Raw genomic sequence first — 24,689 nt, forward strand, 5'->3', positions numbered from 1 at the left:
TGCAGCCTCCCATGGACAAACAACGTAGTGGAAGGCTTTCACTCTTTGTGCTCATCCGTCACATCCACACACCCAAATTTGTGGAAGCTCTGCGAGGCAGTCGGTGGAGAAGAAGCCATCATTCAACCAACGATTGCCCACATTCGAAGAGGTGATGCAATTAAGAGCTGCAAGAAATACTATCAATCTATTGCCAGACGCCTCAATCCCGTTTGGGGTGGCCACAAACAAATCGCCTCCATGTCGCCCTGTCCCCCGCCATTTCACTGCCCTGCTCCCAACATATGAAGCTATAAATTCACAAATAATGAATTTGGTATCACTTTACAGCAGCAATGACAAAATGGCTTTTCTGAGGAACACTGACCATAATTTATACTCATTTTAAGTTGGTACAAATAAAATAACTCATGACAGTGTTATATCTGTTTTAGTTTTTGTAAGTTATATTTGACTGATGAAGTAAGTAAATATATTTTAGGTGGGTGGAATTTTCGTTTCAGTTTTCTGGCATGGGTGAAATTTTCCTGGAGGAATCTTTGTGGGTGGAATTTACATAGAACCATTCCTGCACCCTTGTGGCAAACCACACACGGCCACTCTCCCTCCGCTTTGACAGTACTGCCACCACCCCTGTTCATCATCTCACTCACACACACACACACACACATAGTTATTGTCATACATATAAAAAAAAAAAATCTACAGCTTGCTTTACTTTTACAGTATGTAACTGTTTACTGTACTCAACTCAAATTTTTGCGGGTGATAATACATTTTTTTCTCTATTTACTGTATAAATAAGTGTAGAAAGTATGTCAGAATGGAACTGTTGTAACATCTTTGATTGAACAAAAAACTTTGCCACACTGTTTGAAGCAAAATTATATTGTTTGCAGATATATGAATGTACAGTGATCTCTTGGTTATCATGCATTTATGTTTTCATTGTCAGTGCAAAATGAAAATCTGCAATCTTGCCATTATTGGCATTTTTGGGCTTAATCACTATGCCCTAGGGTAGGAAAGGAGGTCCAGACAATGATGATGATGATGAAAAACTTTATCACGCACCTGAGCTGGTTTCTGCCGACAGTGATGGTGCAGAATCTGAGGTTCTGATGGTTGATGAGGCACTACTCGAAGAGTTAATCTCAGGTAGTGGAGATCACTACCTTCTAGTCTCAGAACCCTTTACCTCAGGCCCATTTCAGGTCTCTATATGGTACATGTTTCTTCTTTATTGTGTACTTTTGATCATTTTCTGTTAACCTAACCATACCTATGTGTTTCTGATACTTACCATAACAATATGTATGTATTTAGAGGTTCTAAATTGTTGTAAAAATTAAAATTTGGGTTTACAAGTGGGATGCCCAGTACCAGTTAGGATGAATCCTATAGGTTCTGTGCATCTGTTATCGTGCAGTTGTTATCACGCCCTAGGTACGGTATCGGTTATGTGGGATAACCAAGGAATCACGGTATCTGAAATCTGATTTAACCATTTTCATTTGCAGTAAGCTGTTTACAAGAAACTGTAAAAATTATGGTAATATCTTCCTCAAAACATCACACTTTTCCTTACTGAAACCCAGCTGAGTTTAGGAAACTGTCAGCAACCCCTATTTGTTATTTACCTACTTTTTCTATACACATTTCAAATTGATACTGTAATCATTTCTTCCATGCAGTACTGCTTCTCCCAAACACAAAGTGAGCCAGACAGAGTGGTACTGTCTACAAGTCTGGCTGTGAAGTGCTTTGCATCAAAATATTCTCTCAAGCTAATTTTTTCCACAGCACACTTTGTCTCACTCACTCATGACTGTAAAACAGGTTTTATACAGTTACTGTATTTTTTCATACTTCATTTTCATTATTTTATTGATCTTTAAGGTTAGAAATTATTTTTGGAATAGCTTATTATCCCAGATGTTCCTGCATGAAGGTTGTGTCATTCAACTCAGTAGCTTAAGGGTAGGGGGTGGTGGTAAGAACAGCATTAAGTACATCTTTGCACTGATGTTTTTTTGGGAGCCTGTTTTTTTTTCCAGTCATTACAGTAGCTGTCTTGTAAGCTTAATAAAAAATTATTTGGTGGTATCAACAATAGGATATATGGGATTTTTATATCATATCAGAGGTCAAGAGAATGAAATCTACCTTGCAGGAAAATGATCTTATATTTGATTACAGCACTTTGTATCATGGATGTGAACAAAAACAGCAACAGCTAGTTCCACATTGCTTCCTGTGAGGTGTTGGAGCCTAAGATTAGACTATCATCCAGGATTTTAACTGGATTGTATGTTCATACATGTTCATGTGGTTAAGTGTTTTTATTGTTTTATCAACAGGTGAAAATATGTATAATGGAGAACCAGGTGGCAGAATAGGTAACAATGGCCCAGTGCCACCAAACAACTCTCCAGCCTTAAACACTGGTCCTGTGCAAGGCCCTGCCACCAACAGAAAGCAGTTGAGTTATATGAGTGAGCAGATGAGCCGAATGCCACAGAAACAGCGTGAACTATTTCAGCGCATTGAGCAGCAACACTCCCTCCATCATGACCAAGAGGACATGCCTGGGGATGCAGCAGGAGAGGACTTAGCTCATGCTGCACCTGCTAATGTTAACTGGTACTCTAGTGATGATGATGCCGACCCTCCCCTCCCCATCAGAACTCAACAGGTACAGTACCTATCTCAGCACCAATAATTTAGTTTCGCATAATGCCAAGTCTGTAGGTTTGAGCATGTTGCCATGGCATAAACAACTGTTTAAGTTGAGCATGAACATGTGTTATTGTAAAGTACTGTTGGAGCAGTACTTAGGGTTGCATATACTGAGGGTGGGAGTAATAATGGCAGTAGTAGTAGCAGTAAATTAATGACTCATGGTGTGTGATTCAGAATAGCATTATCATGAACCTTTGAGTATTGACCCAGTGAAACTGTCTCATTACAGTAATCCCGCATGTTTCGCGGTAGTTACGTTCTTGTAACCCCCGCGAAAATTTAAATCCGCGAATACTCTATTAACAATTGAATCTTGCATTTGTGTCCACCATGCTGCCCATCACACAGTCCATGTCCATACTGATTGCGAGACAATTCGCCGTCAGACAATTCCCCGTCAAAACATGGACGATTCCCCTTCAGAACAATTCGCACCCTGGACGATTCCCCGCCATTTTATAAATATACTAATCAATACTTTTATAAATATACTTATTATTAATTAATCAATACTTTAATAACTATATTTCAGGGGGATCCGGGATCCAGCAAAGTCTATGTTCAGTTGCGTAGGTTCTGGATATTATTAATTAGTTGCACCTTTAGTCAATAATTAACTTGTTTCTTCCTCGCTGTAGTCGCCTTTGAATTATATTCTAGCGTCACCCATAGCTGTCTTCATTAATGAAGGCGAATTATCTTGTGTTTGTTGTGACTGCGAATTGTCCCGAAACCTCCATACTCATCCCGAAATACCTTCTTACAAGATTGAAAGCACATACTCCATTATGAAGGAAAAACGTAAACACCGTACTGTAATACACAATTACCTACACATTTATTCACAAAACAGTACAAAATGAAAAGATGCATTAACTGGTGATAGCAAACACTCCCACGGTCGTTTCTTAGCTTGTCCAGTAACACAATTTTCTCTGCTGTCATAACTTTTCTTGATCGTTTTGTCACTTTGGAGTTCTTACTAATTGTATTATTAGCCTTTCTTACTAATTGTATTATTAGCCTTTGGTGAGGCTGGCTTACGTCCTGGGGCCATGTGGAAAGCAAGTGGGAGGCAAGAGGCTCGTATCATAGTGCAGTTACAAGAACACCATACACGTGAGGCAATCAGGCGTGGACTGAAGAATGTGGGGCAGAGAGCAGTGTTGCCATATCCAAACAACGAAATTATGCTAGGGCAATGAAAAAATTATGCTAGATTGAGCAAATTTGTTCCAAGTAAAAAATTAATTATGCTAACTTGAAGCTAAATAATAAAATTCTATACATATTCATGCTACATATTAATTATGTACTGTTTACTATGAAATATTAAAATGAACCTACATACAGTAAGAGGGTAAATATCGGTTTTCTGCCCATACTGCTTTTCCCACGAAACTTACGTTTTTCTGATGGATTTTGATGTGATTCATTCGATTTTGAGCATCATTTCCGTCGGAAATAACCAGATTTTGAGATATGACCCCCCCATCCCCCTGCAACAATGGGGGAGCTTTGGGGAATCGGGGGTTATAGGGAGGGGGGGAAACACAGAAAATGGTCATTTCCGACTGAAATGAAGCTGAAAATCGAATGAATCATACCAAAATCCATCGGAAAAACCTAGGTTTCATGGGTAAAATACAAAGCTCAAACTTATCCTAACCAAACCTAACCGAACCAAACCGAACCTAACCTAAAACCTAACCTAACCTAATCCAACCTAACCTAATCCAACCCAACCAAGCCCAAACTGAAAGTAACCAACTATTCAAACCTTACATCTTCTTACCTTATTCGTCTCTCTCTCTCTCTCTCTGATTTGTAGCTTTTATAAAATTATTCCAAAAATATTCCATTCCATTCTAAATTATACTAGAATGATGCTAAAACTTCTAATATGCTAAAAAATATTCCAGACTTGAAAATTTTATCAAAATTATGCTAAAAGAATAAAATTATGCTAGATATGGTAACACTGGCAGAGGGGCCGCGGGAAAGGGACAGAGGGTGGCGTGTGTTTACCGCGCTACAATTGGAAGTTGCGGGAATTTCAAATTTTTTGTTTTCTGTATATTCAAGGATATTTTAGTTGAACTTATTAATGCTAAGAAAATCCGCGAGAGGGCAAAACCGTAGACAAAAAATCCGCAAAAAATGCGGGATTACTGTATTTGTTATTTTTGTTGCTCAAGCCCAGTCTGTGTCTGAGCAGACCTGTTGACTGCAGGTAAACTACCACGTCTAATGAGGGTGTCTAATACGTGTAGGTTCTCTTCCCTGTTGATGTTGTGTCTGCATCTTAGTGTGGTGTGTGTGCTGTGAAGTGTTCCATCTTGTGTGTTATGATGTGTTGGCCTGTTTCACAAATGAGGCACTTGTCTGTGATTCCATCCAACCTGAATCTAACTTGGTATCTGAGGAGGGCTGTATAGTGTCCTGCTTTAACCTTAGTGCCCCATTAATAGAAGGCGAGAATGCCTATCAGGTAAATAAGCTGACCTTTGATTGTGTGGAGCATTATCTCTCTAAATGAAGGATGATGTGGCCAAAGGGAAATATTTCTAGGATCAGCTTGTAAGTCCCTTTGGTATTGTAGCATTTTTTCATTTCATTATTCATCCCTTTATTCCCTCAGTTACCCAAAGACCCACTCCTAAATCTTTTTTTTCTTTCTCATGAGGTGTGGGCACTAAAGGAAGAGGATATTCATAGGCTCAAACATACAGAAATGAGAGTGATTAGATGAATGTGTAGTGCATCCATGAATTTGATGCCTGGGAGGGCTACAATTGCGATTGAAGAGTTGAGAGGAAAGATGGAACTGGAATGTAATGGTGTTGTGAATTTTTTTTTTTTAATGCAAAGAAGAAGGAACCAAAGGCCAAGAGCCCACAAACCATTCCTTCCAAGAAAAAAACAAAAACAATACAGCAGAGAGCCAAATTCAAGATCCGTTCATTTTGAATTGCCTGGACACACTGCGTTTGAAAGACTGGAGATCATAGGAAGTAGGAAATACAAACAGAGGGAGACAGTTCCAGAGTTGACCAGTTGCACAAATGAAGGACTGGAAGTAATGGTTAACTCTTGCATTAGAGAGTTGGACAGAAAAGGGATGAGAGTTTGTTGCTAGATGGATGTTACGCACATGTCGTGGAGATGGAGGTTTGCAGGCAGACAGTTCAGAGGGGCAGTGACCATTGAAGCAGTGATAGAAAGGAGATAAAGATGCGACAGTGCAGCGAAGAGACAGAGGTTGAAGGGAGCCAGTAAAAGGAGGAGAGTTAATGAAATGAAAAGCTTTTGACTCCACCTTGTTGAGAAGAGCTGTATGGGGGGAGCCTCCCTACACATGAGAGTTGTACTCTACATGGGTGAATAAAACCTGTATATGAAGTCAACAGCTGTGCAGGGGTAAAGAAGGTACGGAGTCGGCTTAGCAGACCTAGTCTCTTGGAAACAGATTTTACATGAGGAGGAGGAGGAGGCTGTAGCATGGACCGAACAGTGTGGTTCTCCTGAGGGAAATGGGAATGCTGGTGATAGGCAGAGCTGGAGCTCCTGTTTCACTAACTACCTAACCGTTGCCCGTAGCTGACCTTTTCATTGTGACAGTAAAATGGAGAGGACACCAGCATACTCTCCTAAACATTTCCTCTAACTATCTTATGCCCTACACATGCGCTTTACATATCACACAACATACCCCACTCCGTTACAGGGGTTGACGCCAGCAAGAGCAAGCTGCCAGAAAACTTTGCCCCTGCTACCTAGTGGCAGACTTTTGGGGGGGAAGTGTGACAGGGGTTCCACCGACATAGATAGTGGGTCCTGGGTGAGATGGGTCTCAAATCTGTGCTAGAGGGTACAGGGCATTGTGGTTCCCAGGCTGCCACTTCTGCCCAATAGAGAGAGGCGTGAACCTGGGAGTAGCGCCCCAGGAGGCTGCCCTATCAGTGGGTGTATAATGGCAGAGCAGTTACAGTGCCAAGGCATGCTTGGAGGGTTCCCTGTAGCTGTCTTGGCAGGGTTCCTCGAGCCCACTATCACAGCCTCTGGTAATGCTGGTGGGCTGGGGATCCCAGATCCATTGCCTGGACCTGGGACTGTGCAGTGGGTGGGGCTTATGGTATATCTCTTCCCCGTTATTATTACCGACTATGACCAATTAATGTATCGGTACACGGCTAGCACTAAATATCGTGCCACCGCTAGCACCAATAAAATGTATCGTCGCACTGCTGGCCAACAATTTAATAATGTAGCCGTTATGGAGTAGCAGTTGACTACATATTAAGTGTTCTGCTGTATAGTATAACTAGACCACCGTGTTGGATCGACGACACTGTCTGTAGTACACGTCAGCCACTCGCCGTCACTGCCCGACACTTCCCACCGAAGGTCCTCTGCCACGAGAAGGTGGAAGCTGGTCTGTTATTAAGTGGTAGCGTAAGGTGACAGAAATGAGCAGCTTAAATCTCTCTTTATTGGGTACAGAATAATATAACTGCGACCCGAGAGATATGTAGGAGCGACACCACCTCCCTTTAAAACTGTAAAGCGGCCTCTCTGACGCTGTACACTCACCGAGCCGGACAAGGGCGCGGTGCTTAGGTCAGCTAAAAAGTGAGGTGCCGAGCATTACATATACTCTGGGCTTATGCAAAAAGTAGAGATAAATGACAACTCTACTAACACATTATACACCTCTATAAAATGGTATTAAGTACATTCACATATACCAACATAATAAATGGTTCCCCAGGACTTTACACTTACGCACTATTCAGATATCTTTTCACTTCTCCTAACCTTCATTTTATAATTGAAACAGGGTGGCCCTTGTGGTCTGCCATCCACCTCCTCCTTATACCACAGCTAACAGCGAAATGATATTTGGTTGTTCATCATCCACACTTCATTACACACTGTTAATTATGACTAAACAGCTTTAAAAATTATTATGTAAAATGTGTGATACTACAACTTCATATGGAAAAAGATGTTGACACCAGAACATCGCTCGGCCACACCATAGACGTCCTCGTCGACATTGTTGTCCTAACTACCGTGTAGCCTAACCAGAGTGTAAGGTAGCTAACTATTCAGGAACATCCACTTGCAATCTGCGAGTACGGACACGTGGTCTCAGTGGGTTCCTTAATTGGCGCCTTAAATAGTAGCCTAAACCACAAACACAGGACAAGACCACAATAAGTAGAAGACCAACGCCAGGATCAAAATGGAACGAGAAAGGTATGAAGGAAGATAGGACAGTACATAAGGCTCTAAATCAGTCCTGTTCAGGTGGGAGAGGAAGGTAAGCTCCTTTAATACATGAGACAGCCTGTTCACATTCAAGGAAGTAACATTGAATGAAGGTAAAAAGGGTCGTAACTGGGATGAGAAGTTCACTGTCAAAGCTAGATGATGCTTGCTAGGCAGAACTGCTATCTCTTTACTGTGTAACTCACAAAAATCAGGTGCAACATAGTACCCCTTTACTGTAAGGAATTGATTCCGCGAGGCACAAATCACAGTTACATCCTCTGTCTCAGGAAAGTAATGCTGAGTCTAGTGGTTGGCGTATCTCTATTTCCCTAAATGAAACACATATACAATACACAGAAAGTATATTTATTTCAAGGGAATTCTGAGAAACCTTTTTCCATTCATCAACTAACTAACGTGTGTTGATTCAAGTGTGTGTGTGTGTGGATTGCATGGACGCTACCTAGATATGAAAGTCCAGGATGATGTTCCACATGCCACGTTCCACACTCCACCAGACTCCTCCAATCATGCACGACAGCCCTCTCGCTGTGGGAGTTAGCAGCACGCCAGGCAGTGACGCCACTCGACGCACCACATACGATCATGGCACCACATACGCCCGCTCTCGCTCTCCCTCGACTCGCTGCGGCCGTCCGCGCCTCTGGAGTTGCCAGAAGTCGCTCGCTAGTTGACCCACTCCTCACCGCATTGGCTTGAACTCTCCTTATCTCGCCTCTCGCACACGAGAGCAAGATTCTTGCCAGTTTGCGTTTGAAGATGGAGATATCTCGCACACCACAGGGCGAGATAACTGCCAGTTTGTGCTTAAGATAGGAATCTCGCACTGGCAGAATAATGGGAGGAATTAATATTAACCACTCCAGTTTATCTGCTCCACTTAACTCACGAGTAATTAGTCCCCTTACAACAGTAGAGTAAGATTTTCTGTTTCACCTTCAGGAACGAGCGATTGCAAGGGTTACTGGTTCACAGCATAAATCCCTTTAGCACGTATCGTATCCCAGCACTGAGCACCAATTTAATGTATCGGTACACGGCTAGCACTAAATATCGTGCCACCGCTAGCACCAATAAAATGTATCGTCGCACTGCTGGCCAACAATTTAATAATGTAGCCGTTATGGAGTAGCAGTTGACTACATATTAAGTGTTCTGCTGTATAGTATAACTAGACCACCGTGTTGGATCGACGACACTGTCTGTAGTACACGTCAGCCACTGCCGTCACTGCCCGACACTTCCCACCGAAGGTCCTCTGCCACGAGAAGGTGGAAGCTGGTCTGTTATTAAGTGGTAGCGTAAGGTGACAGAAATGAGCAGCTTAAATCTCTCTTTATTGGGTACAGAATAATATAACTGCGACCCGAGAGATATGTAGGAGCGACACCACCTCCCTTTAAAACTGTAAAGCGGCCTCTCTGACGCTGTACACTCACCGAGCCGGACAAGGGCGCGGTGCTTAGGTCAGCTAAAAAGTGAGGTGCCGAGCATTACATATACTCTGGGCTTATGCAAAAAGTAGAGATAAATGACAACTCTACTAACACATTATACACCTCTATAAAATGGTATTAAGTACATTCACATATACCAACATAATAAATGGTTCCCCAGGACTTTACACTTACGCACTATTCAGATATCTTTTCACTTCTCCTAACCTTCATTTTATAATTGAAACAGGGTGGCCCTTGTGGTCTGCCATCCACCTCCTCCTTATACCACAGCTAACAGCGAAATGATATTTGGTTGTTCATCATCCACACTTCATTACACACTGTTAATTATGACTAAACAGCTTTAAAAATTATTATGTAAAATGTGTGATACTACAACTTCATATGGAAAAAGATGTTGACACCAGAACAGTACGAGAATAAGCTTCAAAGGAAGCTTGAGGGCATTAAATCACCCTGAGGGATGAGAGTGTGTTCATGGACTGTAGGAAGTTTAAGGGGTAGAGCGGGGGAAGTCATTGAGGCATTCACTAGGAGGTGGGTGGATGTGGCATATTTGCAGGAAGTCCAGTACAGGGGTGGATCAGCTACAAGTTGTTTTGGCAGGGGGGGTCAGACGGATATGGGGGTATGGGTGAGTTGATTGCGAAGAAATGGGTGGAACATGTTATGAATGTTATGAGAGTAAGCGATAGGATATTAGTAGTGAAAATTTGGTTCGGTGGAATTATATTTGCAATTATATCAGCATATGCTCCACAGGCAGGCTTGGATGAGATAGAGAAGGATAGATTTGGGGATGACTTCATACGTGTAGTAGGTGGTATGGGGGATGATGGGATAGTAGTTTTGGAAGGGGGCTTAAATGGTCATGTAGGTGAAGCAGCTCAAGGATATGATGGAGTACAATGGGGATGTGCATATGGTACAAGAAATGCAGAAGGGGAAAGGATACTCGAGTTTGGGGAGGCAAGGAACATGATTGTGTGCAACACACATTTTAGGAAAAGAGAGAGTAGGTTGATTACATACAAGTGTGGGGGAAATAGCAGTCAGATAGATTATTTTCTGGTCAGAAGGGCTGATAGGAGGTTAGTGAGGGATGTTAAAGTTATAGGAATTGAGTGTGTGCAGCAGCAGAAATTATTGATATGTGGCATGGTGCTTAAACAACAAGTGATGAAAAAGAGGACTTATGTATCTAGGAGGAAAATGTGGAAGCTGGAAAACCTAGCAGTAAGGGATGCTTTCTATAGCGAGATGAGGAGAGTGGTGGCTGAATGGGGAGCCCTTGACAGAGGCATTAATGAACAGTACAGAGCCCTCAGGAACAACCTCTTGAGAGTTACTAATAGATTATGTGGTTGGACAAGAGGCCCACCAAGACATAAAGTAATTTGGTGGTGGGATGAGGGTGTAGAAGCTGCAGTTAAGGAGAAAAGAAGCCTTTTCTGGGAATGGAAGAGAAGTGGTAACAAACAAGAATACTTGGCTTTCAAGCATACGGCTAGGAGAGAGGTATACTGCACGAAGTTCGAGTCACAGAAACTTTTACTTGATAACCTGAATCGTTTGGAAGGGAAGAATATGATATTTAAGGTGGCAAATCAGGTGAAGAGGGATAATTGGGATACAGTAAAAGCTTGATTAACTGGAATGTATGGGGATTCATCCATTCCAGATATGGAATTTTCTGGATAACTGAATGTTACTCTTAGAAATTTTCTGGGAGGTCAGATAAATGAATAAATGGGACTTTATTTCATAAAGTACTTTATTCAGTATTAGATACAGTACAGGTACACTACAGTACACAAAAAAAGACAGTAAGAGAAATTGTACAGGACTGAACACAAACCAGCAAACATTACCAAAAATTATTTCAAGAAAAATTTAGCATATGTTACAGGCCAAAATAATTTTGAAAACTAAGCTGTATACACTACTTTATTCTGTACTGTACAAAACTAATCAAGAATTATAGAGGGATCATCAGGATCATGAGATAAGGATTCAGACAGTGGAGAAGTAGAATTGGAAGGAACAAGGTCAGGAGCTGAAGAAGTGGAAGGAACAGGATAAGGAAATCCCGTTCTTTCCACTTCCTTCAGGTTCCGTTTCTTACACACTCTCCCAGACTCATTCACTGGGCCATGCAGTTCCCCTTCATCTTTGCTTAACGATACAGTATCATCTGCAAGCAACAGTACGGGAAGTTTCCAAACACTGCCCACCAGTATCCAGAATATTTTCGACCCCATGCCGGATCGAATTTGCGTTGTGGTTATACAGATGTGCTGATGCATCGGATGCCGGTTAATCGAGCTTTTACTGTATATAGGTGAGCAATGTATGAAGGATGATGAAGGTAGGGTAGTGGTGAACAGTGGGGATATTAAAGATGCATGGAGAGAGCATTATAGCCGGATGTTGAACAAGGAGTTTGACTGGGACAGGAAAGGTTTGGAGCCAGCAGATACAGTGTTTGGCCCTTGGCCTTTGATTGATGCTGCTGCTGTGAGTGAGGCAGGTTGCAGGTGGGGAAGGCAGCAGATATGTCTAGGTTGACTGCTGAAATGTTGAAGGCCTTAGGAGATACAGGAGTGAGGTTAGTCACTGACCTGATAAATATGATTATATATGTGTGTGTTGTCCCAGATGATTTGCTGAAGAGTGTAATTGTAAATGTGTACAAGAGGAAGGGTGATGCCCTGAGAAGAGGAAATTATAGTGGTATAAAGCTTTTAGATCAGATAATGAAGGTAATGGAGAGTTCTAGAAGGTATAATTAGAGAAAGGGTGAATGTTGATGAGATGCAGTTTGGGGGTATGCCAGGCAGGGGGACCACTGGTGCCATATTAATTGTTCGACAGCTTCAGGAAAGATTACAGGAAAGAAAAGGGAACTGTACTTTGTTTTTGTTGCTTTGGAGAAAGCCTTTGACAGAGTCCTTAGAGAGGTGGCAAAGTGGGCAATGAAAAAGTTTGGGATAAACGATTGGCTAGTTAGGGTGGTTATGGCAATATAATATGTGGATGCTCACACCCAGGTGGTAGTGAATGGAGATTTGAATGATGAGTTTTCTGTGAATGTTGGTGTGCATCAGAGATCTTTTTTGAGTCCCTTGTTCATCATGGTACTTGAAGCCCTCTCACATGACTTCAGAAATGGACTCCCGTGGGAGATGTTGTATGCTGATGATATGGTGTTGATTGCAGAGAATGAGAGGGAGGCAGAGGAAAGATTTAGGAAGTGGAGGGATGGTATGGGGCACAAGGGCTTAAGAGTAAATGCAGATAAAACAAAAGTGTTAATATCTAGAGTTGGTGGCAGTACTGTCAAACAAGAGGGAGAGTGGCCATGTGCAATTTGCCACAAGGGCGTGGAAAGTAATTCCATCTTGGATGGTGTTTGTGATAAGTGGGTGCATAAGAGATGTAGTGGTATTAGAGGTAGACTTCAAGATAATGCTGATTTTATGTGTGGGACATGTCGGGGAGAGCAGGTGGATATTGTCAGGTGTGAAAGGACTGAACTTGCTGGTGAATCTCTTGAGTGTGTGGAAGCTTTTTATTGTTTCGGAGACATGTTATGTGCTGGAGGTGGGGCTGGAGCTAGCTCTGTGGCTAGGGTGAGAAGTGGTTGGAAGAAGTTCAGGGAACTGTTGCCTCTCCTGACATGGAGAGGGCTATCCCTACATGCTTAGGGATCTTTGTATGCAGCATGTGTTAGGAGTGTAATACTGCATGGTAGTGAGACCTGGGCAGTAAAGGAAGAGGATATTTGCAGGCTCAAACATACAGAAATGACAATGATTAGGTGGATGTGCAGTGAGTCCCTGCATGCAAGGTCTGGGGGGGCTAGGTTTGTGATGAAGGATTTGAGAGGTAGGATGGGACTGGAGTGTATTGGTGTTTTGATGAAGGGGAGGTAGATTGAGGTGGTTTGGGCGTGTGGAGAGGATGGGGGTTGGTACAGAAAGCGAGAAGGGTTAATATTGGGGGTGGAGTTGCGAGGGGTAGACCGAAAAAGATGTGGGATGAGGTCATGAAGTGCGTCCTCAGGGTTAAGGGACTGAACAGGGAGACTGCTAGATTGAGCAGCATGGAGAGTTGCCATTAGGTGACCAAGGCCGATGCATCCAAACATGTTGTAGCCTTCAAAAACGAAATGAAACGAAACAAAACAATGGAATATAATCTTTCCAAGATTAATCCTGAGAGAATGAAACCCCAAGTATGTTCAACCCGCACACGGGGGGCTATTTTTAATGCAGTCATCACCTCATTACGGGCAGTTTCCTGGAAACCACTGAAAATTGCTTGTTTTCAAACTTAATATCTCTGAAATTATAGCACTTAAGAGAAACAACTTAATAACCATTTTATTCATCAACTCTTCCTCTTGAAAATGAAAGTATCCCTAGGTCTCTAGGTCATTGCGTTGATGAGTAATGATGTGAGGAAGAGAACTAATTTTCTGTGCGAGAGCAGGACATGTTCGTACTTCTGCCTGTGGCGCTGGCTATGGCATTGCTGTCAACATGATAACTTCACTACTAGATAAACTGGACACTGTTGTATCTAAGGTATGCCTTATGGCATTATCACTGAGCCCCTTTCAAGTATCCTTGGAAAGTGCCTTGGCAAGGGTGGATGATGCAATTGTCTACAGATGGCTTGGTCAAAATCAGACAAATAGGAACCTGAAGACGTTGTTGTACACCTGACAAAAGCATGGGACAGACTGACTCTCAGCTGTGTGCTATGGAGGGACTCCCTACCCACCCTTTGGCGATGAGATCAAGTGGCGGCCACTTCAAACTGTGGCGCGAAAACACTTGCAGTTATGGCCGTCCCCCAGTGTCCCCGATGCACTAATTTTGCATCGGATATAACCATCACTTGGCACTTAGGGGTTAAAGATGATGCAGGATTGAGCTGGATATTAGTAAACATTAGTGGGTACTCCTGTGGAAGACTTTGATGGATTGATAGATGTAAGAATTGAGTTTTTGACGCATTAAAATAACAAGATAACTTTTACCTCAGTCAGAGATACAAGTCAAGTCAGACATTGGGTGTGCTGTAGCCTCATCCCTTGTTTGTGAAGTAACCGCTGAAATGGATGCTGCGGGAAGTGAATGGAAAGGTGAAGGGTTGAATCATCGGCATATGCGTGGATAGGGTTAGTTGTACAGCTTAGAAGGTCATTGATGAATAAAAGGAAGAGAGTTGGTGATAGGACAGACCCTGAGGAACACCACTATTGATAGATCTAGAAGGCTGGTGGCAGTCTACAGCAGCAGCTATAGAACGACCAGAAAGGAAGCTAGAGATGAAGGCTCAGATAGAAGGGTAGAAACCGTAAGATGGCAATTTGGAAAGTAAAGATTTATGCCAGACTCAGTCAACAGCCTTTGAGGTGTCACTTGCAATGGCAAAGCTTTCGCCAAAGTCCCAAAAAGAGGATGACCAGGAGTCTGAAAGGTAGGTGAGAAGATAGCCAGTGGGCGTCCCTGACGAAACCCATACTGACAATCAGAAAGAAGGTTGTGATAGGAGAGATGCTTTAAAATTCTTTTGTTATGAATAAACTCAAAAACTTTTGAGATGTAGGACATTAAAGCAATTGGGTAATAGTTAGAGGGTTGGGAATGAACACCCTTCTTTGGGACAGACTGACTGAGAGCAAACTTCCAGCAAGAAGGAAAGGTACAAGTTGATAGACAAAGGCAAAAGCGTTTACCTAGGCAGGATGCAAGCACAGAAGGACAGTTCTTGAGAATAATAGGAGGGACCTTATAAGGCCCATATGCCTTGTTAGTATTGAGGCCAATGATGGCAGAAAATACATCAGTTGAAGAAATTTTAATGTCAGCCATGAGGAAGTCAGAGGGGGGAAGTGAATGAGGAACAGCACCTGAATCATCTAAAGTGGAATTGGAAGAGAAAGTCTGAGTGAAGAGATCTGCTTTATCAGTAGAAGAAATAGCTGCAAAACCATCAGAGTAGAAAAAAGGAGGGAAGGATGATGATGTAAGGTTGTTAGAAAAGTTTTTGGCAAGGTAACAGAAGGAGCAGTAGGAATTTGAGTTGGAGAATTTAGAGCATTTAGTGTGGATGAAATTATTTTTAGTAGAGCGAAGAACAGACTTAGCACCGTTCTGGGCAGAAACATAAAAAAGATGAGATTCAGGGGTGGGTTGGCTCCGGTACCTTTTATAGGCCTTCTCCTTGTTGTGGACAGTATTAGAACAAGCGTGATTAAACCAAGGTGTTGCATGAGGCAAACTGAAAAAGACCTGGGGCAAAGTCTGACCTCAAGGATAAAGGACTGAAAAGTGAGGCTGCCAGAGATCAAGCAGCATGGAGAGTCACCATTAGGTGACCAAGGCCAATGCATGTAAGCATGTTGGAGCCATTATAAATGAGACGATGATACAACAATAGAAAGCATTGTAAAACAAACGTCATCATCATCATCTAATCCAGTGTTGCCCCATGAGAAGCGTAGGAGCCCGGGGCAAGGCAAGTTGGTCCTGACATTTAAGATGAGAGTGACCAGCCTCACTCATCCCCGAGTGGCATTCCATGAGCAATAAACCCCAACCATCCCTTGGATATAAACCTGCACTGGCTCAGTCTGATTGGAGCACCCTAATTACCCACTAAACCACCAGGCGCCATAATTTACTTATGGCTACCTCCCAGTATGGTAAATGATTTCTTAGTGTACAGGAAACTATTTGGCTTGTCACTTAGTGTAGAGTCACCTGTAGACAGAGGGAAGAGGAAAGAATGAAGGAAAGAAAGACAGAAGAGGAAGGAAGGGAGAAGGAAGGAAGAAAGGAATAGACAGGCACCTGAGAGCAGCACTACTTCGAGTGAGAGGATGGTGAGCATCCCCACTAAAACAGACACAGTATATAATACTAGACAGCACATAAATTTGTAATTTGTAAAGTACTTAAGTTTTGGTGTAGTTACTATGCCCACTTTCATTTTGTTTTTTCTCCCTTAATCCTAAACCACCTTTCCCTTGTTCCTAGTTCTGTACAGAACGTTATGTAAAAAACATTGGGTTACATTCTTCATGCAGGGTCTTTCTTTAAACCACCAGTATACTTAATTAACATAACAAAAATAACACCATGATTCCTATCATGGAATCCCAGTACAGTAGCGGGGTTGGCCATGGAACAGCTGATATTTTCTCTGGACTGGAAATTAAACAAAGTGCCAAAACTAGCTAATGGGGGACTTTCAGAGTGTCATTTGCTACCTAACTGGCAAGCCTAACTTGGTCCCAGGCCCGAAACTGTAACATAACTGTCGTGATGATTCTCCATTTCTGGGTCAAGTTATGAGATTTGGCAAGAGTATAGACCACTCAGGTTACTAAAATACTCATTAATGAAGATTATCCCTGAATACTTTTGACTGGCTATTTTGCATTTGCTTAAATTGGTCATCTTACTGGCAATCCCTTGCAAACAGTGAATTCCTTATACAGCATTACTAATGAGCTCAGTTGAGCTGACTTTCCTATCTACATTCATATAATATTTTTGAGTAAGAGCAGTGCTTTATCGAAGCATGTCATTGCCTTAGCTCTCTGAAACTAAATATATCAAATACCACCACTTTACATTTGTTTCCACAACTTGTGGACGATCATCCCCAAGTTAGGATAATACATAGCTCACTTTTCACTAGGTCTTTGTGCACGCAAGTGTGCATATGGTACATTGAGTAGGGTCCAATATTTGTTTGATAGGGAAAAGAAAAGACAAATTACAAATTAGCCTAGAGGGTGAGCAGCTTAATGGACTTGGTTAAACCACCTCCTTCACACTGATGACATAAATCTCATTTTATTCATTATTCCAACGATTTTGTTCACCTCTGGAGACACTGAACTGGATAATTCAGCCTTCATTAACCCCCTTCAATATGAGGGAGTTCTAAATAAAGCAAAATCATCTGGTCATAACAAGAATAAAATTAAGGCTATACAGTGCTGGGCAGGTGTGCAAACACTTGTGCAAAGCGGAATTGCGCGCCGTTGCACTCCAATGAATATCGTTTGTGCATTGCGCACCGCACGAGACCATGCACACTATTGCTCTTTCACGCATGAAAAGGCAGGTGCGCAAGCGCAAATTCAGTTACACATGCACAACTAAATTTGCGCTTGCACACCTGCCTTGCGCACCTGTGGGACACGTGGTCTTGGGAGCTTCCCATGTGTCTGGACAAGGGATGGGGGAGGCTCGGGCGGCTTGCGAGGGTTCTGCTGGGGGGAGGCAGGAGAGACAGAGGGTAGTAGCATTTCTTAAAATGCTTCAAGAGATATTGTATTTTAATATTTTTTAAATTATTATTGTTAGTAAATAATAATAAATTAAAAATACATACAGTAATTTATTAAGAGAACCTTAGGCAATTCCTTATAAAAATCATCAAATCATATTATTTAAATCAAATATCCACAGCCTAATAATTTATTAAGCTGCGGATATTTTATTTAAATACAGTAATATGTTTTATTGATTTTTGGAAGGAATTACACATGCTATTGTTTATCTATATTGCATCATTAAATAAAACAGAGGAATTAGTTGGAGAAGAACAGGGAGGCTTTAGGAAGGGAAGAGGTTGTGTAGATCAGATATTCATTCCTAGAACTCTAGTGGAAAAGTTTCTAGAGAAGGGAAAGAAGTTGTATGTGGCTTTCATGGATTTGGAGAAAGCATATGACAGGGTGGATAGACAAGGATTGTGGAAAGTATTAAGAATATATGGAGTAGATGGGAAGTTATTGAATACTGTGAAGAGTATGTATGATGGTGCTAAGGCTGCAGTGCATGTGGATGGTGAACTAAGTGAATTTTTCTCTTTGAAGGTTGGGTTGAAACAGGGATGTGTCATGTCTCCATGGTTGTTCAATCTGTACATGGATGGGGTAATGAAAGAGGTACAAGGTAGGGTAGTGGATGTCGGAGTGGCCCTGGTGAGAGAGGATAGTGTTTGGAAACTCCCTGTACTGTTGTTTGCAGATGATACTGTGTTGTTGAGTGAAGACGAAGGGGAGCTGCAAGGCTTGGTGGATGAGTTTGGAAGAGTGTGTAAGAAACGGAATCTAAAGGTGAATGTAGGGAAGAGTAAAGTGATGGTCTTTGAGAGAGGTGAAGTCAGTGAATGTACAGCGAGGTTGGATGGTGAGGAATTGGAAAATGTGAGTACGTTTAAGTACTTGGGTAGTGTGATGAGTAAGGATGGAGATTTGGAGGGTGAAATGCTTGAAAGGGTACAGCAGAGAAGAAAGGTTGCTGGTTCTTTGAAAGCAGTGATAGGAAGCAGGGAAGTGAGCATGGAAGTGAAAAAGTTACTGCATGACAGTATTGTGATACCAACTCTAACATATGGAAGTGAAGCTTGGACGTTGTTGGAAGGACACAAGTCAAGAGTGAGAGCAGTGGAAATGAGTTATTTAAGAGGAGCCTGTGGAATCACATGGAGAGACAGGCTGATGAATGAGGATATAAAGGAGCGTTGTGGTGTGGATGTGGATGTGATAGGAAGCGTTATGAGGAACACACTGAGGTGGTTTGGCCATGTGGAGAGGATGGAGGGTGAGAGACTGACGAAGAGAGGGTATGTGAGTGAGGTGGAGGGGGGAAGAAGGAGGGGGAGGCCAAGGACGAGATGGTGGGATGGGGTGGAGAGGTATATGAGAGAGGGGGATGTGAGTTGGGAGCAGGGCAGTGAAATGGCGGGGGACAGAGCGACGTGGAGGCGATTTGTTTGTGGCCACCCCAAACGGGATTGAGGCGTCCGGCAATAGATAGATAGATGGAAATAAAACGTCTTGCGATAGTGCAAATAAAAGTAAAACTGGCAACATCACAGCCTTTGTTTCCCTGTCCCTCTGCTCGGCAGCTGACTCATTGCATTGTTTGACCTTCCACGTGTGAAAAAGTTACTACATGACAGTATTGTGATACCAACTCTAATGTATGGAAGTGAAGCTTTGATCTTGTTGGAGGGACAGAAGTCAAGAGTGAGAGCTGTGGAAATAATTGAGTTATTTGAGAGGAGCATGTGAAGTTACATGGAGAGACAGACTGACAAATGAGGAAGTGCAGGATCGTTGTGGTGTGGATGTGGATCTGATAGGAAGCGTTAGGAGAAACACATTGAGGTGATTTGGTCATACTGAGAGGATGGAGAATGAGATACTAATGAGGAGAGTGTATGTGAGTGAGGTGGAGGGGGGGAGAGGGAGGGGGAGGCCAGGGATGGAGTGGAGAAGTATATGAGAGAGGGGTGTGTGAGCTGGGAGCAGGGCAGTGAAATGGCGGGGGACAGGGTGAGATGGAGGCAATTTGTTGCTTGTTTGTGGCCAGTGGCCACCACTTACGGGATTAAGGCGTCTGGCAATAGATAGATAGATAGAATAATAATGAAGTAAGTAAGTATGCTAATTTATTTAAATATCTCAGTATTTTACAGTAATTCCCACAAATGTATGCAAATAGTTTGCGCTAGCGCTTAGCAGCACTGCCCTAGCAAAATATTTGATTGCGCAAATTACAAATAATAGAAAATAATAATAATAAAGAAAAGTAAGTAAGTATGCTGTTTTATTTAGATGTCTCAATATTTTACAGTAATTCCCACAAATATATACAAATGTTTTGCGCTTGCACTTTGCGACATTGTGCAAGCTAAATATTTGTCAGATTACGCACTTGCGCTGCACAAGGTAGTGAACTGTGGGTTGCACATTGCGCTTGTGCAAGGTCCTTCTTCATTTGTGCTGCCCACCACTGAAGATATATAATCAGACTGAAAGGGTTAAACTCCTGACATCACTTTCTTATTCAGAGGTGAAACAGGATCTTACCCGATCTTCATTCGTTATATGCTGTGCAGTTTATTTTACCATTCCTTCCATAAACTGAAGGAAGGAATACAGCCTACATGATGACTGTTGAATTTTAAACCACTGGAAAGTTGGTACAACTCCTTTCTATATTACGTATTGCTAAAACTTTACCAAATGGATGCAGCAATTGCATCTGTCTTCTTACAATGCCACAAATTTCAAGAAATTAATTTTAGTACAGTATGCAACACTGATAGCTATCTAGTTATTTTAGACTACAAAAAGTGTAGAGGAAAAATAAAATATACATACTGTACTCACATTTTGGGGTATTTAAACAGTAGCCAACTGCTGGCAGGAGAAATCCTAAAACACAGGAGCCATTGAAAACGCCAGCTGCTTGCCAGCCAATCAGAATCTGTCATGGGCGTGGCTTATCCAGCACTCCAAGAATACTGCCACACTCTTATTCTCGCTTGTGGATGTCATAGAGCCAAGGCGTGCCTGTGCGCTCCCACTCTTCTGACAATGCAGTTGCGAAGCCCTTGTGCTTTGACTTATGCAGCATCCTGTGTTCAAGCTGCTGTACTGTGTTGTATTCCAAAGCTAATGGCCTGTCAGTGCTCATGTCCCAGTGCTCTGTTGTTATTGTTAAACTACCCCTGTGCTGTATTGTTCACTGTACTGTTTACGAGTGCAAACCCCGCAGTGGTGTTTCTTCCCATCTATGCCAACACTTGGTGAGTACATACAGTAGCACACTATGTACAGTACTCTATTAATGTGCTGTATCATTACTGTATTGTTTTTGTATGCTTAGTTTTAATCTTTTACTCATGATAAAGTTATTAGGATAGAGGGTCAAGATAGATAGAATCACAGTATCTGCCTCAAGGCCAAATGTTGAACTGGATATGCAATATCCGGCGTTTCATGTTATTCGGCATAGGGCATGGCTGAATTACAGTGAATAAATGAGATTTTACTATATATAATAGAAGCCCACCTGGTTCAAACTCAGTAAAGAATTAGAAGAATGGACCGAAGTAATTTGTAATGTTCAAATATATGTCCCTTATACAGATTTTCACTACTTTAGTTCTTATATTCATTAATAATGAAACTATTAATTGATGAATAGTACTGAATGGATATATTGAAAGGCGAGTGTGCATTTGTGAGAAAGTGACAGTATCAAACTAAGGTTGTTGTGGGTGGTGGTTTGAAGTCAAAAACTTTTTTCCTTAGACTTGTGCTCCAGTCGGATTGAACCAGTGAAGGTATATATCCAAGGGGTGGTTGGGGTTGATTGCTCATGTAATGCCACTCAGGGATGAGTGAGGCTGGTCACTCTCATCTTAAATGTCGGGACCAGCTGCCTCGCCCCGGGCTCCTACACTCCTCATGGGGCAATGTAGGATTGGATGATGGATGGATGCTCTTCAAAAATCATGGTGCAGCTTACACAGTGCTGCATGTTATATGTTGCGAAATATGGTAGTACCTTAAATCTCATGACATACAGTATTGCCAGATGCTTTCTTTCACTTTGCTGTAGATGACTTTTAAAGATGGGGATAGTGGAATCTGTATTTGACCTCTCCAGTTCATAGTCTAAGAAGATGAATAAAATCATCTGGTGGTACCAAGAATAATATGAAAAATACATTTTAGGAATGAAAGAATAAAATATTGCCTCCTTTACAGAGCCAGGCTGAGGGTGAAGTGTCTCCAAGCCGGACTCCCCCTCTTCATCTGCGTCCCTCCAGTGACCCAGCCCCCAGTGGCCACCTCGCTGGACCAGGTCAGCAGCAGCAGCCAGGAGCCACGCCACCTACTACGCCTCCTCACAAAGGTCCATTTCCTGGCATCAACTTGGACAACATAAACATATCATCAGATCTGGCAAGTGTTTTGTCAGCACTAAAGAATCAAAATACAGCGAGTAATAACAGGTAAACTTTTTATTATTTCTTTTTAAAATTTTTTATTATATTGATTTTTTTTACGTGATTGTTGGATTTATTAAAGCTAATAAACTTGATTTTTTTTTTTCTTATGTAGAAAAGCAGACCTTCAGCCATTATTTTACAGAATTAAAATTTGTGGTGTGGCAAGAGTAACAACAAAGAAGAAAGGTACGGCACAGTGGGATGACGAGGTTAAGAGAGCAGTGGAGGAAAAGAGGAAGAAGTGGCTAGACTGATTACAGGATAGGGGTTCAGTTGAAATAAGAAATAAATATATTGAGATTAAGGTGCATGCAAAGAGACTAGTGAAGAGGAAAACGTAGGAGGTAAATGATGATCTAGAAAGAAAAATGAATGCAAATTACTCTTAAAATAGGAAGTTATTCTGGAAAGAGGTGTGGAAATGTAGATGTGACAGTGGAAAGAAGTGTGAAAGTGTGAAGGATGTAAGTGGTCGATTATTAACCCATGGGAAGGAAGTAAGGACCAGATGAAAAGAATATTTTGAAAGTCTGATGAATGGGAATCGAGAGAACAATGCGACTCTTAACATGATTTGTTTTTAGGGTGTAAAGGAAAGGAATGCAGTGCCAGGAAATGTGATACTCGCAGAGGTGAAGAACGCTGTGAAGCGGCTGAAAAATGGGAAAGCAGCTGGGGTTGATGAGGTGTATGCAGAGATAATAAGTGTAGTAGAGAGAGGGGAATGAAGTGCTTGCTGGAGATACTTAAGAAGGCATGGATGAGTGAAACTGCCAGCAGAGTGGGCAAAAGGCTGTGGTTGTACCCATGTACAAAAATAAAGGTGAGCAAAATGAGTGCAAGAATTATCATGGCATAAGTTTATTGAGTGTGGTAGGGATGGTGTATGGAAGAATGATTATGGAGAAAGTAAGAGAGATACCAGAAGCCCTAGTGAGTGATGAACAGGGTGGCTTTAGGAGTGGCAGAGGATGTGTGGATAAAATATTTGCAGTGAGACAGATAGTTGAGAAGGCGTGAGAGGAGGACTATAAGGTGTTTATGGCATTCATGGATCTGGAAAACACGTATGACAAAGTAGAGAGATTAGGATTGTGGAAGGTTTTGTGCATATACTGTGTAGATGGAGCAGCTAAGTGGAGTTTTTATGATGGTAGAGAGGCATGTATAAGGGTAAATGGGCATCTAAGTGAGTGGTTCACAATCAGTGTGGGCATGCGGCAAGGTTGTGTGATGTCCCCATGTTTGTTTAATATATATATATATGGATGGGGTGATGAGAGAAGTAAAAACACGAGTAATGGAGAGAGGGATGGCATTGGTAATGAATGGTGTTGGATGGAATATCTCAAATTTGTTGTATGCTGATGACAGAGTACTATTTGCAAATACCGGATGAGAGCTTGGTAGCCTAGTGCAGAGTTTTGCTGACATCTGCGAGCATCATGCCCTGAGAGTAAATGTAGAAAAGAGTAAAGTGATCGTCATTGAGAGGGAAGGTGACTCCCAGTGTGATGTTACATTGATTGGAGAGAGACTGGAATTGGTGAGTGGGTTCAAATACCTGGGAACAGTGATAGAAAACAGAGGAAAATGTGCAAAAAAAAGTGGAAAGTAGAGTGACACAAGGAAGGAAAGTACAGTCAAGTTGCCTAAGGCACGGCTGATTGGTTCTGGGCCAAGCCCGCGCCATAGAAAACCGTGCCATACAAATAACTAAACCTATGGGAAAAATGGAGTTTGGTTCTGGATGTTCGCCTAAAGTTCCCCTTTTCACCCCACTTTTCCCCATTTTCCCCCACTTTACACAGGCACACAATCAAGGAATCAGTGAATGCATGTATTACACACAAATTAAACACTAAACAATAAATAATAAAGGGCTTTAAGGACATAAAATACTGAACGTACCTAACTCCGACGACAATAGTGCTAAAGTGAAAGGGGTAGGGGTGTGGGTTCCGAGGCAAGAGGCGCATTTCAAACCTTGCCGTGCCCCTGCACCATAGGTATTTTATGTGTCCCCCCCCCCCACCTTGCCATGTCAAGAAAACCATGGCATAGAAGTCCGCGCCATAGGCAACTTGACTGTAGTTGGTGCAATGAAGGCCTTGATAAGAAACAGAGGTTTGAGTGTTGCAGCTGCACGAGGCTTAAATGAATGAGTGTTAGTGCCAACTTTAACATATGGCTGTGAGACTAAGGTGTGGCATGAAAATGAAAAGTCAGGAGTAAGAGCAGTGGAGATGGGATTGCAGAGGAATGTACGTGGAGTACAGAGAGTGGATAGGATACGAAATACTGTAATGTGATTCATGAAAGATGCTGAGTGAACAAGTCTGT

At 42.1% G+C, this 24,689-nt stretch overlaps 1 protein-coding gene across 1 annotated transcript in view; it reads left to right on the top strand.

Moving 5' to 3' along the window:
• The window catches only part of su(sable) (suppressor of sable RNA-binding protein), a 69,227-nt gene that overhangs the window by 36,642 nt on the left and 7,896 nt on the right, over nt 1-24,689 (top strand). Inside the window, exons 9-10 of the mRNA XM_080277636.1 lie at nt 2,361-2,695; nt 22,102-22,349. Coding sequence (XP_080133762.1) covers nt 2,361-2,695; nt 22,102-22,349 — 583 coding nt within the window. The remainder of the gene's footprint in view (nt 1-2,360; nt 2,696-22,101; nt 22,350-24,689) is intronic.

The sequence above is a fragment of the Coenobita brevimanus genome, chromosome 70, assembly GCF_032717465.1.
Source record: "Coenobita brevimanus isolate Jiangsu-jjx chromosome 70, ASM3271746v2, whole genome shotgun sequence".
NCBI classification, from domain to species: domain Eukaryota; kingdom Metazoa; phylum Arthropoda; class Malacostraca; order Decapoda; family Coenobitidae; genus Coenobita; species Coenobita brevimanus.